Source organism: Vicia villosa, unplaced genomic scaffold, assembly GCF_029867415.1.
Source record: "Vicia villosa cultivar HV-30 ecotype Madison, WI unplaced genomic scaffold, Vvil1.0 ctg.000416F_1_1_1, whole genome shotgun sequence".
NCBI lineage: Eukaryota > Viridiplantae > Streptophyta > Magnoliopsida > Fabales > Fabaceae > Vicia > Vicia villosa.
Window position 1 is genome coordinate 220704 of NW_026705191.1, and position 17853 is coordinate 238556.

General features: G+C 34.9%; 1 protein-coding gene across 2 annotated transcripts; it reads right to left on the reverse strand.

The window, feature by feature from the left end:
• Positions 1-750: 750 nt before the first annotated feature.
• Positions 751-4693, reverse strand: LOC131627950 (protein DA1-related 1-like). 2 transcript variants are annotated; one of them, XM_058898806.1, is made up of 12 exons: positions 4286-4693; positions 3626-3782; positions 3438-3528; positions 3040-3337; positions 2794-2914; positions 2616-2699; positions 2381-2500; positions 2031-2243; positions 1839-1901; positions 1633-1751; positions 1458-1516; positions 751-1367 (listed from the first exon to the last, which is right to left on the reverse strand). In XM_058898806.1, exons 2-12 carry the CDS (start codon positions 3734-3736, stop codon positions 1033-1035), a joined length of 1614 nt encoding a protein of 537 aa, XP_058754789.1. In that variant the 5' UTR covers positions 3737-3782; positions 4286-4693; the 3' UTR covers positions 751-1032. The 2 variants fall into 2 exon arrangements, with proteins under 2 accessions (XP_058754789.1, XP_058754791.1); XM_058898808.1 differs by lacking the exon at positions 4286-4693 and adding an exon at positions 4165-4269.
• Between the last annotated feature and the right edge of the window lie 13160 nt (positions 4694-17853).

Consider the following 17853-nt stretch of genomic DNA (forward strand, 5'->3'; position numbering starts at 1 on the left):
AATCAGAATAATTATCTGAATTGATTTAGAGCATTTCAATTGAATAAGTTGGTGTTAAAAAATGTGGTTGGATCTAATTCAACCCTACAAAATCGGTTAGTAGGGTGAGAATTGCTCTCACTTATAAGTACATGTTGGTCATATATTGTCCAATGCGAGACTCTTAACACCCCCTTCACGGCAAAGACTAGACAACTGGTGCGTGGAAATAAATGGTGGGTGGCCCGATAACGAAAACTTGATAGTAGGCGGTCCACCAAATCTTAAACGAAGCTCTTGATATCATGTTGAAATATGAGAGACTAAGAGATATTTGAATAAACGGTGTGTTTTGAAAAGTACTACAGAGACTTTATTATATATAAAGAGATTACAACTAATTACATGATATAGTCGATGTGAGGGACTATTCTATATAACAAATATCAACTGTTGGAATGTCTAATTGCATTATTTAAATGATTGGACCTGCTAGCATTCAATTAATAGCATAGCTGACAGCTTTGATATAGGACTATTATATAAGACTAATCATTGAAATTTGTTGTCACAAATTCAGAAAAACAAGTTGTATATACATTGGTTGACCTGCAGAGGAATAGACAGACGAATATGGTATCTGTAATTGCAAATTCAACCTAGGAGATGATTTCTACCAAGGCAAGAAAAAAAATCATGCAAATTCAAAATATACAAAATTGATTCTTTATTGTATATCTGTATTTGCATCAACTGTTTTGTAATTTCAACTTCTAGAAGGTATTTTGTGATATACATATGGAGCATAAGGTGCCAAAGTCCAATATTTAGGTATACATTACAATAGCTACAAATTTGACCCCCAAAACAATTGCAGCAACTTTACACTATCACTTACATTTTCAATCCTTATTTTGTGTAGAGTCTTGTGAACTTATACAATTTTGAAATATTTGGTTTCTATATAATTTATGGATTCATTTTATGTGACAATGCTCAAATATTATGGTTGATGTAAAGGTATAAGAAAATTATATTTATATCACCATTTCATTACGGAAAGCTTCCGGTGATTCGGATATGGTCAAGGGTTCTTCTAAGACCGTACTTAAGCACTGCCTGGTTACCCTCTCTGAATCCATCTCCATAGGCTGGTGAGCTATCTGACTCGATCTGGTGTTTAAAAAATTTACCGAGTTCCTTTTCAAAATCCGACCGTTTACCCTTCTTTGATGACGTGGAGGAAGGTGATGATGAAGACGACGAAGACGTGGATGATGATGATGCTTCTTCACTACCGGAGCCGGAATAGATCTCGGAGTCTAACCACATATGAGCTAAGACTTGGCATATTCCTTCTTCAACTTCTGGCCTAAGATTGCCATAGCCTGTCAGAAATACACAAAAGATTGTTCAACTTAACAATGAGATATAAAATTTTCGACATTGTTTTGATTACGGGAAAGATGAAACACTACCTTTAAGTCTAAGCCAAGCATGCATCATTTCATGAGCCAGGATTGATCCTGTCAGTAACCTGTAAATATAAAATCGCTGGGTTATGTTTTCATACACGCAAGTACTCTCTCTCGACATAAATATCAAAGCAAAAAATCATATGTATTTGGTCTACATTTGGTATCAGAAGGATACCTAGGAAGGCCATACAATACAAGTATCGCTGTTACTTCGCACCGACGTATCAGCCTAAAAGGCTCGGTTATCATATCTATGACACGGTAGCCTGCTCCTATACTCGGTCTCCTCAAGATCTGGAATTACAAAAATAATGAAAATTATAGTCTAATAAAATGATTATCAACGAAGATACGTTTTCATGAAGAAAAAAACATCCTTACAGTAGGGACAGTTTGCTCTTCTGACAAGCAAAGTCCTCGAGTTTCAGGTAAGTGGTGATGACCCTGCATTCAATATTGAAAAGCCGAAGAACAAATCAAAATCAGGACAGTAGAAAGAGTATATGATACAGAGAAGATAAAATTAAAACCACATTTCATGCATGAAAGGTTCAATACATAATAAACTATTACATTCTTTTCCCCCTCCATGGCTTCATTCAGCGCTTGTCTCTCAACCAAAAGCATAGGAATTTGCTGCTCTATTTTCATATGCAAACCTTCATAAAATTCTTGTATTTCAAGATAAAGAGGTTGGCATTCGTGAGTATCCATAATAGCCGAATCAAGACATTCAAGGCAGAGCTTTCGACCATCATCGAGCAACAGATATTTTGTGTCTGTTGACTGCACTGATTGGAAAATTTCATATCAATTGATGAAAGAAAGAAAGAAAGAAAGAAAGAAATTGAAAAACAAAGATAGAATGCCGTGTTGTCTATAACAACATGTGATGAAATATTTTGTGAGATGATGTAACTGACCTCCATTCTCTGACAGCTACAACAACGAGGAGTGCCATCACGCTCGTGTGATGGACAATATTTTTGCAGCCAGAAAGGATGCGCTCTATACTCAATGAGTCCAGCTGAATTTTGTGGGATCTATAAAATTTCAAATGAGCATCAAAATTTTGCAAAGCCTTTTATCAAACCGAGCACAACAGAATTGACAAAAAAGAATAATATTAAGCCAGAAATCAAACCAAATGCTACTTACAAAGATCTTGCAAACATCACACCTTGGGTGATGCAGCTCCTTATAGCACAATTTATGGTAAGGGCGATTTCCAGACATGGAATACTGCAATGAATAAAGGTCCAAGTAGTATTTACAATCATATTATCTACAAAAAAATCAGTCTCGCAGTGCGCAACAATCAAAACAAGACTCCAACCTCATAATCAGTGATTGGCAGTTTGCAAGCATGGCAACAAAAACATTCTGGATGCCAAACAGCTCCCATGCAACTCAAAAATCTTCCATGGCCAATCTCGGCATTGCAGCCAGCACAGATTCTGCAAGCACGTTGTCCAGTAACCATTTTAGTCTGTGGTGTTATATATCTTAGTTGTGGCAAATTCATTTTATGATATTGAGACATACAAACTATAGGTAGAAATTTCGTCTGCCGCGTAGTTACCTGTATACAGGCGGAAAGAGGTTTGTAAAAGGTTGAAATATAGAATCGGTGTGAGATCGAGGAGGTGAACCAATGCTCAAACTTTCTTGAATAGCCCTTGCAAGTTGTTCATCTTCCTCAAGTTGAACTTCGTCAAGACTCGTGTCTTCATCCTGTTGAATTTTAGCTATATGGTCATCTTCTTCTTGCTTAACATCACTATCATGGTCATCTTCGTCTTGTTTAACATCATCAACATGTTCATCTTCTTCGTCATCAAGTGGACACAGTTCATCATCTTCCGATTCAGAATCATCCTCTGAAGTATAATGCGTCGGAAAAAAAAAAGAGAGGCCTTTTAAAACGAAGCCACACAAAGAAGCATTTTAACCACTGATTTGCAAAAGCATAAATCTTACCTACAACTTTTTTCCCTTTAGGATCTTCCTCTGAAAGGGAGAGCGCAATTGCGCGATCAATTTCTTCTCTCTCAAAATCAGTCAAATCATCCTGCACTCACAGTTCACCAATATCACAACTTCAATCTCTTTTAAAACTAAAAAAAAAACCTAGTTTTCTTACTATATATAAAAGAAACTGTTATTACCACGGAACCATCGTGATTATTCGAATCTCTGTCATGTCCATATTTCCCATCATATCCTCGTCCCGAATATTTATGATTCGAACCCTTTAGCAACTTGGTTAGCCAACCCATGTAACCTTATTTTCCCTAGGTTGGAAAACCTTATCTCAAAATTCACCTACAATTTGCATAGAAAAATGAAACTTTATAGATTAATCAAGCATACCAAGAATCTACAAGTCATCAAAGTTCAATCACCCTTCACTTCAAATGCAGCATGATAATTATTACAATTACAATCACAATAAAAATTGCTATTTGAATATTGAATCTTAAGGTATCAAAAGCATACAGATCAGAGAATAAGCTTGGTCTAGATAAAACTCAAAAGGGAAAACCAAAATTACTCATCAGAAAGCCAGAAATCAGTTGAATTCCAAATCCAAATCCAATCAAACACCCAAATATAGCTGGAAAATCAATAAACTTGAATTGAATTGCTTCAAAGAAATTCAAATTTCACATGCCAGGAAAAAGGGAAGAGAAAAAAAAAAAAAGACCTTTTCACCAACCCCACCATCTATATTGATTGAAAACACAGCAAACACAGCAAACAACAGAAAAAACCCATGATTGAAAATTTAAAAGTAAGAAACTTTTTGGTGCCACAAGAGAACATACCAGGAAAAGATTAGGAATGAGATGAATATAAAATGCAATATCTGATTCATATTAAAACATAGTCAACCACATAGTAACATGGTTAGAACTTTCTCTCTCTATATATATAAACATATGTGTCTGTGTGTTCCAGAATTAGCTTTTTATGAGTGCAAAGAGTGAAAAGTAGAAAGCAGTACTTTGATCCTACGCAAATATAGGCAAATCCAAAAGTAATAAGAAACGGGTGAGTATTAATTCAACGACACTGTGGTGTATCTACTGTGATGTGACGTGGGTCCATTTTTCTTTGTCTTTTTTCTTACTGCATTCTACCCAACGTAATTGATACCATAGAATAGAATAATAGGAAAAAAGGTTTTGCGGTTGAAATAGGATTGGGAAAGTGGGGAGGGTGAAAGATACTGGTTTTGGTTCAATTTGTGTTATGCTATAGTGATGACTAAGCCTAGAAGCAACTCTTTTCGATGCTGCCGTATTCTTGTGATTCTATTTTGTGGTGATACTATAGGCTTGTGTTGTGGTTTTTTCTTTTGATTATTTTAAGGATTTCCTAATTTGATGCTTTATTATGAAAAATTGTATTCAAAAAGTTAGTTCAAAAACTAGTATGTGCATTTATATGATTATTGTCTAAAACTAGTATGAGATTTCAAGAAGGAAAAAAATTTATTAAGCAAAATTTATTATAAGTATAAAGGTGCTCAACCCATTACAAAAGGAGAAAAATAAAAGAAAATATTTAAACAATTTTCAGGAAATCTAAGGGAGGATGCAACCAATTGTAGAAAGTTGTTAGTTTCCTTCCTTTGTTTTCAATAGCCAGTTAATTCCAAGAAACAACTTTAATATTCAACACCAAATCAATTATCTTTCTCAAAAATAATATTGTTGCGCATTTTTCAAATGGACCAAGTCACTGTGAGCCATAGCATATTAATCTTCTTCTTTGTTTTTCCTATCATCCCATTTGTAAATTGTATAAAATGATTAACACCAACAACCTCCTCTTGAAAATACAATTTTAGCCATCCAAATATGTTTTCCCATACTCTCATACTGATGATACATTTAAAAAATAAGTGCTCTAAATTTTCGATATTGTCGCCACATAAAACACAAACATTCTCATTATCATTATGAAGGATCCCTCTCCTTGCAAGTAGATCTTTAGTTGTCAGTCTATTAATCATCACTCTCACCCAAAGACCTTTACCTTTGAAGGAACCGAACTTTTCCAAAACGTCAGCAAAGTCCCATTTAGAATGATAGTGATTGTATCTTCAAGCTCTTTCTCCCTCAAACTGTTGTAAAAACTTCTAACAGAGAATAACCCGTCCTTGTTCGGCCACCAGTTGAATGAGTCATTCTCGTTTTGATTTAAGTTAACCGACGACAATAACTCTAATAAGTCAAAAGCTTCCAATGTTGCCTCCGGATCAGCCAATACATCGTCAGCCTTCACATGTAAATCCCAACTCCAACCAAATTGATTTGTGCTCCCTATCTCACAAACCAAACCCGAAGGCTTTGTGCAATGTTTAAACAACTCAGTAAAAGTTATTTTCATGGGACATTCACCAATCCATCTGTTGTTCCAGAATAGAACTAAGCTACCTGCGTTAGTAGTGTAGTTAATATTACCTGCAAAATAGTCAGAAATGTTAGTTTTCACGGAGCTTGCCATTAACAAATCCTTCCACCAAGTAGAGTCTTTTCTACTTGTTTTAAAATCCTTTCCCATCATCACAGCCAATTGTATGTCGCCATATCTCACACGCAAAATTTGTCTCCAAATCATGCCATCTTCCTTCAAAACCACCCACTTCCACTTACAAATCTAAGCTTTATTAAAATAGCCTTTGTGTCTAATGCCAAGACCTCCTTCCTCTTTTGGTTTACAAATGTTGTTCCAACTCACCCAGCTAGTGCACCTCTTATCCTCCTTACCGCACCATAAAAATCTGCTCTGATTTTTGATCACCTCCTTTATAATCTTGATGGGGGCTTTAAAAAATGACATAGTATAAATTGGAATACTAGATAATACTGAGTTCAACAATGTTACCCCCAATAGATAATAGACGAGCCTTTCACATTAACAATTTTTCTTCATACTATCCACCACCAGATTCCAATTTGTGCATCTTCGTGGATTCGCACTCACCTGTATGCCCAAGAACTTGAACGGAATTACATCCCTGCAGCAGTACAGAAAGTGAGAAACACTTTTCATAAACTCTTATTTCACATTTATATCATATACTTTGCTTTTAAAGAAAAATTTATTACACGTTTAACGTGAGTCGTGGGCCTAATTTTTTTGTTGTTGTCCTTTTTAAAGTTGTAGGTAATATTTTTTTAATATTTATAATGTGCCTGATACCTCTGAAAATCTAACATTGTTCTCAAGAATTTTCGGAGATGGAGTATTTGAACGGTGCTAAAGGTAATGAAATATTTGAATGGTGCTAAAGGGAGGTGAATAATATGACGGTACCAAAGAGAATGAAATATTTGATCAGTGCCAAAGGGAATGAAATATTTGAACGGTGGCAAAGATAATGGAATAAAGGGAATTCAATATTTGGACGGTGCTAAAGGTAATGAAATATTTGGACGGGGTAAGGATCTTCTCCATTTCCTAAAAGAAATTGAGAACTTCAGTATTATAGTTTTATGTGTATAAAGTCAAATAAAAAATAATTATATGTCACATGTCTTGGATATGCGTGTTTTTTACACACAAAACTATGGTAATGGATAAAATTGAGAAACAGAGAAATGGAAACGATCTTAACCCATTTCGACGGTGCAAAGTTAATGGAATAGAGAGATTGGAATATTTAGACGGTACCAAGGAAATGAAATATTTGGATGGTGCCAAAAGAAATGGAATATTTGGATGGTGCCAAAGAGAATGGAATATTTGACTGTGCCAAATGTAATGGAATATTTGACTGTGCCAAATGTAATGGAATATTTAGACGGTGCCAAAGGGAATGGAATGATGCCCAAGGGAATGAAATAGTTGGACGGAGCCAAAGGTAATGAAATAAAGGGAATGAAATATTTGGATAGTGCCAAAGGTAATGGAATATTTGGACGGGATAATGATTTTCTCCATTTCCTAAAAAAGAATTGAGAACTCCATTACTATAATTTTATGTGTATAAAATCAAATAAATATTAATTATATGTCACATGTATTAGATATGCATGTTTTTTTACACACAATTATGGTTATGGAGAAAATGGAAACACAAATAAATGGAAAGGATCTTAACATATTTAAATGGTGTCAAAGGTATTAGAATAAAGGGAATGGAATAATTGGACGATGCCAAAGATAATGGAATAAAATGAAATATTTGGACCGTGTCAAAGGGAATGGAGTATTTGGACGGTGCTAAAGGTAATGGAATATTTGGACAGTGCCAAAGGGAATGAAATATTTGGATGGTGCTAAAAGGAATGTAATATTTGGACAGTGACAAAGGGAGTGAAATATTGATCGGTGCTAAAGGTAATGGTATATTTGAACGGTGCTAAAGGAAATGTAATATTTGGACGGTGTCAAATGGAATTGAGATCATCATCAAAGTGAGCTGACTTCAAATTTAATTTCACTATTTAATTTCTCATAATATTTTTTCTTATCATCTTTATACATGATAATATTTTGGATTAAGTATGTTTTTGGTCCCTATTAAAAAAATGACATGTTTTGGTTCCCATAAAATTATTATGCACGTAATTTTAGTCCCTGTTGTTAAACCGATGTGCATTTTTAGATGATTATTTTACAAACATGTTTAGAACGTTATAAAAAATTCCTCCAAAAAAAAGGAACTCAAAATTTTGATTTCTCAAGATTTGCATTAATTTTATCATTATCTTTTGAAATTTAAAAAATTTATTTTAATTCTTCTCATTTTAAAAAATTCTATAATCTGGTAAAGAAACATTTTATAGTATTCTAAACACGTAGGAAAAAAATTATTCAAAAATTTAAAAATTTAAGGATAACTAAACAGTTTTTTAAAATTTTAAAAAATAATAAGGATTAAAACTGAATGCATAAAAATTTGAAGGAACTAAAATATGTCATTTTTTATATGAACTAAAAATAAAATTTGAGATATTTATAGCGATCAAAAATAATTTTACCATAATATAATATTTTTTATCTGCTTGTTTGAGAGACATACCTTGAGATTGAACATAATCTTTCATTAATTACAATGACATAATAAATGGACAATTTTGTAGAATCAAAGAATTCATCATGTCATTATATTATATATTATTAAAATTGCGGTCATCCCTTTATAATAAATTGTTGGAAGGAAATTGTAGAATACTACAATTTACCGAATAGTGTTCAAGTTTAACTCAAATATTATCATGACAATATTTTTGAAGTACAAGAGTTTAGACACTTTCAACTCTTGATGAATTATCACGATAGTTGTAATCTCTACCATCCCAAATTATATTCATTAGGAGTTACACTTACCCCTATTAATATTTTATTATTGAAATTAGTTAAGTTTTTTTTTACTTATTTTATTATCATAAATCCATGCTAAAACAATGCTATTTTAAATTTATATATTTTATTTTCTCTATTTTTTCATAGAAATTATAGAAAAATTTTGCAACATTTTTACGAGAATACAAGTACACTTTCTTCTTTTATACGATAAGTGGCGGAGTCCGGATGAAATTGTTGAGGGGCCAAATATTTTAAAAAAAATTAACAAAAAAATATAATGTTACACATGTTTATTCACTTATCCAAGTGCACTTGAATGAGATGGTAAGATATCTCTTCCGTTTTATTTAAAAGTTCTAGATGGATTCGACTCGAAGGATTAGTTTATGCAATTGCGCGTAGAGATATCTCATTTCTACCCAAAAAAATTCATTCTATCTGTTTTCACTTTTTATGTTACTAGCAAAAATAAATGTATAAATTGTATTTTTTTTATAAAAAAAAACTCTTGTGCAAAAGTGTGTCAAATTATACTATAAAATTTATTGATACATCTTCAAAAATCAACTAATCATTGTCAACATAAATCAACTAATTATTGTCAACGTGTCTAGCAATATTATTATATTATTGTGTGCTTTATTTTTGTAGATTTACTATTTCTATATGCTCTTTGTTCAATAATTTTGTATAGTGATAATTGATTGAAATTATTTTACGTGAAAGAAATAATAACCAAACAATCTATGCGTGTTTGTATGCGAGGAGGAAAGAAAAATAACAATCAAATAAAATATGAATGAGAGTGTAGAAAAAAAATACATTTACAACTTATTTTAGAACAATTTTAAGAAATTGAATTGGATGAACATTATCCTAATAAATAAATTGGATAAAAAAATTTTAAAAAATTATTAATACTTTTTGACAACTCAAACAATTCAAACCAAATTCATGAGAATGAAGAAGTGAATTTAATATAATATTAAGTTTGATGTTGAGGTTGTAGTTATACGACATATCCAATCGGCCACTGTGTATTTTTTGTAACATGGTGCTTGATATATTTATAAATATTAAATTTTACAAAAAAAATTATATATTATATCTATTTTATAAAAATATCATTAAAACATTGGGGTGGCCATAGCCACTCCGTGTCCCAAGGAAGATCTACCCCTGTATACGATGATAATGAGAAAAAAAACACTTGTTTTACTCAATATTGAAGATTCATATAAAACAAAACTAGCATACGAATTAAACAATTTATATGAATCCAACCTCTCTTTAAATTAGGTGATAAAATTCGGCTTATGTTTCATGCTCATTCACTCAACAACAACAAGTACCATTTTTCAAAATTAATCCATCGTAATATATGCCTTTTTGTTTATGTTTAATTTTTACATTGTATAAATTATCACCTTAATCCAAAACCTCACAAATTTAAACCAAAAACTTCACACTCAAAGCATGTGATAGGAGAACACACCAAACAAATCAAACCTCAAACTTTCTTCAACCTTAGCCAAGACAGCCTACCCCATCAAAACCAAGGGATACCCAAAAATACTACACAGCAGATACTTGAGCCAGACGTGGAGAAAAATGACAACACCGAAACGCAAATGGAACGTAAGCGATGACGCGAACAATTTAAAGAAGAATGGAATGTCACCTATGTTTCATCTCAGCATTTTTTATCGGCAAGTCCTGGCAGCCAGGACTGCCGAGACAAATGAAAATCCTCAGTTGGAATTGTCGGGGATTGGGCCACCCGAGAGCAATTCCGAATCTACGGAAACCGCCTCAGCAACACCAACCAGATGTTATTTTTCTGTCAGAGACTCTAGCAAAATCCCAGAAGTTAGAAAATGTGCGAGTTACGTTGAAGTTTGACGCGTGCTTGACTGTTGATGTTGAAGGGAGAAGTGGTGGCTTGTCGGTGTTGTGGAAGAATAAGGTTAACTGCCATGTTTTGAATTTCTCGAGAAATTGCGTGAACATATTGGTGCAAGATGAGACCAAAGGTGAGTGGAGATTAACTTGTTATTATGGATGTCCAGAGAGAAGCATAAGACGTATTGCATGGGATATGATATGTAACCTTCGCAATATGTCAGAGGTGTCGTGGTCTATCGTCGGTGACTTTAACGATCTGTTATCTCAACAGGATAAAGTGGGCATACATCCTCATCCTAACTGGTTGTGTACCGGCTTTCGTCAAGCGGTTAGTGATTGTGATCTTATAGATATTTTGATGGTGGGGCACCCCTTCACTTGGATTAAAAGTCGAGGGACAGATTATGTGGTAGAGGAGAGGCTGGGTAGAGCGCTCGCTAGCTCTGATTGGATGGATCTTTTCCCGAATGTAAAGCTCACAAATTTGATAGCCGCCCATTCAGATCATAGCCCTATCTTACTGGAGTGTGATCCGATTCTTCGATCTCGTCGTAATCATACATTCAAGTTTTAGAATAGCTGGCTACAGGAGACAGATATTGAGGAAGTTGTTACTAGAGGTTGGCAGCAGGGAGGTCATGTTGATGTCGTAAATAAAATCTCTTCTTGTGCAGAGGAACTGTCTCGTTGGAATCGGTCGAAGTTTAAGATGAAAAGATCAAAGTTAAATTAATGTATCGCTAAGATGGAAGCCTACAGGTCGGGGAATGATGATGTGTCGACATCTCGGTTTTTTGAAGCCCAGAGAGATTACAACAGGTTGCTGATCCAACAAGATACTTACTGGAAGCAACGTGCGAAAATGCACTGGCTACAGAATGGTGATTTGAATACCAAGTTCTTTCATAGGTCCGCGACGTTGAGGAAGAATTTCCAGAAAATTGCAATGCTGTTTGATCAGAATGGGGTCGAAGATCATTCCGAAGAAGGCATGTGCACAATAGCTAAAAGTTACTTTGATACTTTGTTTGCTCCAAAACAGGGAGATACGGATCCGATATTAAGGCTTATTCAGCCTTCCATCTCTGAGGCGGATAACGCAGCCCTGGTACAGCAAATTTCTAAGATTGAACTGCAAGAAGCCTTTACTGATATACATCCCGACAAATCATCTGGCCCTGATGGATTTAATCCGGCTTTTTATCAACATTATTGGGGAGTATGTGGGGATGATATTTTTGAGGCGGCTAAGGTGTGGCTAGATAGAGGTTACTTCCCAGCAACTCTAAATGATACAAATATTTGCCTTATTCCGAAGTGTGCGAATCCTAATGATATGAATGACCTTCAACCTATATCGTTGTGCAATATGGTCTATAAGTTGGTTTCGAAACTCCTTGCCAATAGACTTAAGAAGGTTCTGTCCAAATGTGTTTCGGAAGAACAATCGGCGTTTGTGGAGGGTCGGTCTATTCTTGATAATGCAATGCTCGCTATCGAAATTATTCATGCTCTTAAGAGGAAAACGAAGGGGAATATTGCTCAACTGGCTCTTAAAATTGATATTAGTAAGGCGTATGACAGGGTGGATTGGGGTTTTTTGAAAGGTATGCTTGAGAAGATGGAATTTGCGGATAGGTGGATTCAGTGGATTATGATGTGCGTAACCTCGGTTCAATACTCTGTTCTAGTAAACACGAAAAATATGGGACCTATTCATCCGGGAAGAGGATTGAGACAAGGGGACCCACTGTCCCCGTATCTCTTTATCCTTATATCAGAAGGCCTTTCCGCTCTCATCTAAGGAGCTGTTTCTCGTGGAGACCTTCATGGTGTCCAAATATGTCGGGGGGCACCTAGTGTGTCCCACCTCCTTTTTGCTGACGATTGTTTTTTATTTTGCAGGGAAAATCTATCTGAAGCGACAAACTTGATGGGGGTTCTTAACACCCATTCAGAAGCGACGGGACATGAAATACATTTTATCAAATCTGAAGTGTTCTTTAGCCATAATATAAGTAAACCAGCTCAGGAGGACCTAGCAAAGTTAATGGGAGTGCGACATGTCTTAGGAACAGGGTTGTATTTGGGATTATCGTCGATGATTGGTAGAAGTAAGAAGGCGACTTTTGGGTTTATCAAGGATCACATTTGGAAGAGGATCAACTCGTGGAAAGGTAGATCTTTGTCCAAAGCCGAAAAAGAAGTGATGATTAAGTCGGTTCTTCAGTCTATTCCCTCTTACATTATGAGTGTGTATATTATTCCTGATGGAGTGGTTCAAGAGATTGAAAAGATGTTGAACTCGTTTTGGTGGGGTGGTGGAGGAAACAATAAAGGGATTAGGTGGTTGGCCTGGGATAAGCTAAGGGGGTCAAAGATGGAAGGAGGTTTGGGTTTCAGAGACTTTAAAGCTTTCAACTTGGCTATGGTGGCGAAACAAGGTTGGAATATGTTAGCAAAACCTCACTCTCTTGTCTCTCGAGTTTTTAAAGCTAGGTATTTCCCTCGTACTTCCTTCCTTAAATCCTCTCTTGGTTATAATCCTAGTTTTGTTTGGTGTAGCCTATGGAAATCTAGAGAGGTTTTAACACTTGGGTGCAGGTGGAGTATAGGGGATGAAAGCAATATTAAGGTGATGAATGAACCTTGGCTCAGAGGGCAAGGGGAAGGGTGTGTGATTGGTCCTCAGAGGCAAGGTGTGTACAATATTTCTGTTAACAACCTTATGTTACCTAATATGAAACAATGAGATGTGCAAGTAATTTAGAATTTGTTTGATCCTGTAGTGGCGATGGATATTCTTAAGGTTCCGCTTGTGGAGGAGGTTGTTGAAGATAAGATGATTTGGAAAGATGAGCAAAATGGGACATACAGTGTCAGATCAGGTTATAGATTATGGAGGAATTCCCAAGCAAACAGATGGAGTAAAAGGGTGGACGGTAATTGGAGTAATTTGTGGAATAACATAGCTCTCCTAGGGCCAAACATTTGCTATGGAGATTTTGTAGGGGCTGCCTTCCGTCTCGGTCTAGGCTCAGTCAACATTTTGTCCAATGCCCGGTTCATTGTCCAAGGTGTGAAATCGATGATGAGGACGATTGACATATATTTTTCGGATGCAATTCCATGGTCCAAGGTTGGCGGGCAGCATGTTTGTCATATTTGATTGAACCTCGTATTCATAATTTTAATGACGCTAAATCCCTTATTCTTGATATTTGTAATAGAGAGGATAGAAGGGATGCCGGTAGGTTCGCGGTGCTGGTGGATGAAATCTGGAAGAATAAGAATAATATTGTTTGGAATGATACGCGAGAAGAGGCGACAAAAATTGGGTTGCAGGCCTATTTCAATTGGCACGATTGGTTCTTAGCTAGAGGGAATGGGGATAGGGTCCAGGAGCCTCCACCACCTACAATAGCTTGGGCACAACTAATCGAGGGTGGTGTGTTAGAAACAATGGTGGACATTTTATTGTTGTAGGAGTAGCTTGGGACTACGGTATGTTACCCAATAATGTTGCGTAAGCCATGGCTTTGAAAGAAGCTATGCAAGGTGCTATTTTCCTACAGTTGAATAATGTTATCTTTGAAAGCGACTCTCAATTGGTGGTGCAAGCTATTCTCTCAAATCACATTGGAAGATCCGAATTTAGTCATGTTATTTTAGCCATTAAGAATTTGTTACATCTTTTTTCGAACTTTGAGGTAAAGTTCATCAAACGCCAAGCGAATTCAGTTGCCCATATGTTAGCTAAGGCGGTCAATTCTTGAACTAGGCGTCATGTTATTAATGAGATTCCTCCTTGTATTATTTCGCATTTGATTAATGAAAGTCGTTGAGTTTGTTTGTGTAAAAAAAAATTATCATCTTATATTTAATAATAGTATCATTTTCCATCTACACATCAATAATTTCTTACTCCTCGGTTCATTTCCTAAAAACGGTTATATCAATTCCTTAACTTTTTTTATACTACATTTTACAAATTTTAATTTAACAATGAAAACAAATAACGAGCAGCAACACGAGCTGTATGTTATTAGTTAAAATATACTATTCGAACTATCTCTTAAAAAATACAACTTTTTTCTTTCCTGATTGAAAAATCATGTAATATTATTAACAAAGTCAAAGTCATTCTGAAGAGTACTCTCCAGGCCAATTAGCATGCCATTATGCTTTCATTTTGGAATTAGACGAACATGACACGTGATTAGTCACTTCTTGTGTTATTGGAAGGTGGCCAGTCCCTTTTCCAAATTTTGGTGCTACCAAGCTGTTGCTTTCTTTAGCATATGCAAGATCGAGAAGGAAAGGAACCCATCATTTATTCAAGGAAGAAAATAAAAAATTATTGACCCTTTTATAACTTATGCAACACCTTATATTCATTCACCAACCATGAAGATTTGTTAATCAACGGATTTCGTGGAGTTTGAATTCTATATACATTATGAGTTTCCTACGTTTTCATTCATTTAGGCATCTAACTTTTTCATAAGAGAAAAAAAAAGTTTATTGTGTACGTGACTTATAGCTAGTATATGTTGTAAGGACAAAAATGTTGTAAGCTATTATATTAAGAATGCATATGTCTATTAAATGTAACGTGTTTTTCAGAAAACGGATTGGCTTTTGGGTTTGGATGATGTTGTGGCCAATGAGCCATTCTAATGGCGAATATACTAAAGACATTAGATAAAGTGTAACAACTATTTAATGGCTTTTGATGTCATCCGCAAAAGAGATCCTTAGACTTTTGTGAATCGCCTTTACCTTTCGGTTAGTGGCAGCTAGTGAAGAATGACGAAATATTTATATTGTGTATATTGGCAAAAAGACTCACAAGAGGCGCCGCGAGATCACCAAGGAAAGGCGGCGTAACATGTCGCCTATGCCTGTCCCCTGGCTGCTTGTCTATTGGAGCGGACATCTATTTTTTGGTTGCGCTGCCACAATGGGCCACGTTTGTGAAAAATGTTGATTAAAAACAAAATTTTTGAGAAAATTAGAGTTTAAAATCATTTGTAAAATAAACAAAGAAATAAACAGCAAAATAAAAAAATGGAATAACATTGAAAAGAGAATAAACAAAAAAAGATAAGGGAAAGAGAAAATCACCTATAAGCAAAAGATTATGTGTGTTACAAATTGAAATAATTGATTATAAGAGATTCCAATTGATCAGACATTTTCTTAATCAATAACTATGCCTTAAAAACTTTTTTGAACTTTATTGTTGAATGTCCAGAGCTGAAGAAGGACCAGCCAAAGAAAGGAAGCTTTCAGAAAGAACAACTTCATAAACAAGGTCAAGAAAAATATCATGGCAACTTGGGATGAACTTGATAAAGAAGAAGAATCTGAAAAAGATAAAGAAGAAGTCAATCTGGATCTGATGGCGTCAACATCTTCAGACACGGAATCTGACCCAGGTTTTAGCTCAGATTCTAAAGAAGAAACTGAAGCACTTTCTAAACTATCTCGCTCATACTTAATTACTTACATTCAAGGTATTACAAGCTGCTATCAAGAAAAAATCGATCAGTTGATAATTTTAAAAAGGGATTATGATCTCTTGAAAGTTGATATAGAGTCTTCCAAAAAGAATATTAACAAACTGGAAAGAGATCATATTGATTTATTAAAAGGAATGTTTGACAAACCTCTCAATGAGATATGGCTCTTCAAGAGTTTGGCATTGCTGCCTTTAACATAACTAAATTTGCTTCTTTGATCTAAGGTATAAGTAGAAGTAAGGGAGAGAGTCTTGGAGGCTATAAATAACCTGTTGATTCATAATCTGGTATATGGATAAAATTTGCAGAATCCCTCTCTTCTAGTTTTGCTCAAAAGGGATTTTCTTCTGGATTTGTATCTACTGATGATAAAGTAGAGGTTATGAGTCAGTTAGAACTAAATACTATGGAGTCTGAAGTTCTGGAAGAATCAGAACTAGATACCTCAAAGTTCAAGGTTCCTGAGAAACCAGAACCCATGATTCTAGAGTCTAAAATGCTAGAGGGTTCAGAATCAAAGTCTAAGAAATTTTCAAGACTCAAATATTCTAAACCAAAAGTCTTGAATAATTCAAAGCCTCGTTACTAAAGGGCTAGAGTACAAGGTGAGAAGAGACCTTTCAAAAATAACCTCAAAGGACCCATCAGATTATGGGTACCTAAATTTGAAATTGTTTTTTTTTTTGCAGATATGCATAAAGAGAGGAGCAAAGCAGCAGTCCGGGTACCTGGATAATGGTAGCTCATGATATATGACGTGAGAAAAGCATTTGTTCCAAACTCTAACTATGAAATAGGGAGGAAATGTAGGATTTGAAGGAAACCATAAAGGCAAGATCATTGGCGTGGGTACTATTGGTAAATCCTCTATGTCTATCAATAATATTTGGCTTGTAGATGGACTAAAACATAAACTACTAAGCATAAGTCAATTTTGTGACAGTGGTGATGAAGTAGTGTTTAGTAATACCATATGTATAGTTGTTAGTGATTCTGACAAGTCCATCGTGTTCAAAGGTAAGATGAAGGGCAATGTTTATAAAATCGATTTTCTTGAGATGGCTGATCAGAATGTAATTTTCCTTCTATCAATGAGTGATGAAAAATGGCTTTGGCACAAAAGGTTAAGTCATGCTAACTGAAGATTAATTTCTAAGCATAGCAAGTTAAAACTTGTTAATGGTTTTCCAGACCTTAATTATCACTCAAATGCTCTTTGTGGAGCATGTCAAGTTGGAAAAATTGTTAAAAACCTCTTTTAAACCTAAGAACATTGTCTCAACCTCCAGACCCGTACAAGTGCTTCACATTGATTTGTTTGGTTCTATTAGTACTGCATCAATCAATGGGAAGAAATATAGATTGGTCATAGTTAATGACTACAACAGATAGACTTGGGTTAAATTCCTTAGATCAAAATATCAATCATATGATGTGTTCAACATCTTCTACATACAAGTACAAAATGAAAAAGATTCAAAAATCTTGAAGATCAGAAGTGATCATGGAGGAGAATTTGAAAATGAGCCATTTGAGACTTTCTATCAAAAACTTGGAATTCTCCATGAGTTCTCCTATCCTAGAACTCCACAACAAAATGAAGTTGTAGAGAGAAAGAACAGATCCTTGCAAGAAATGAC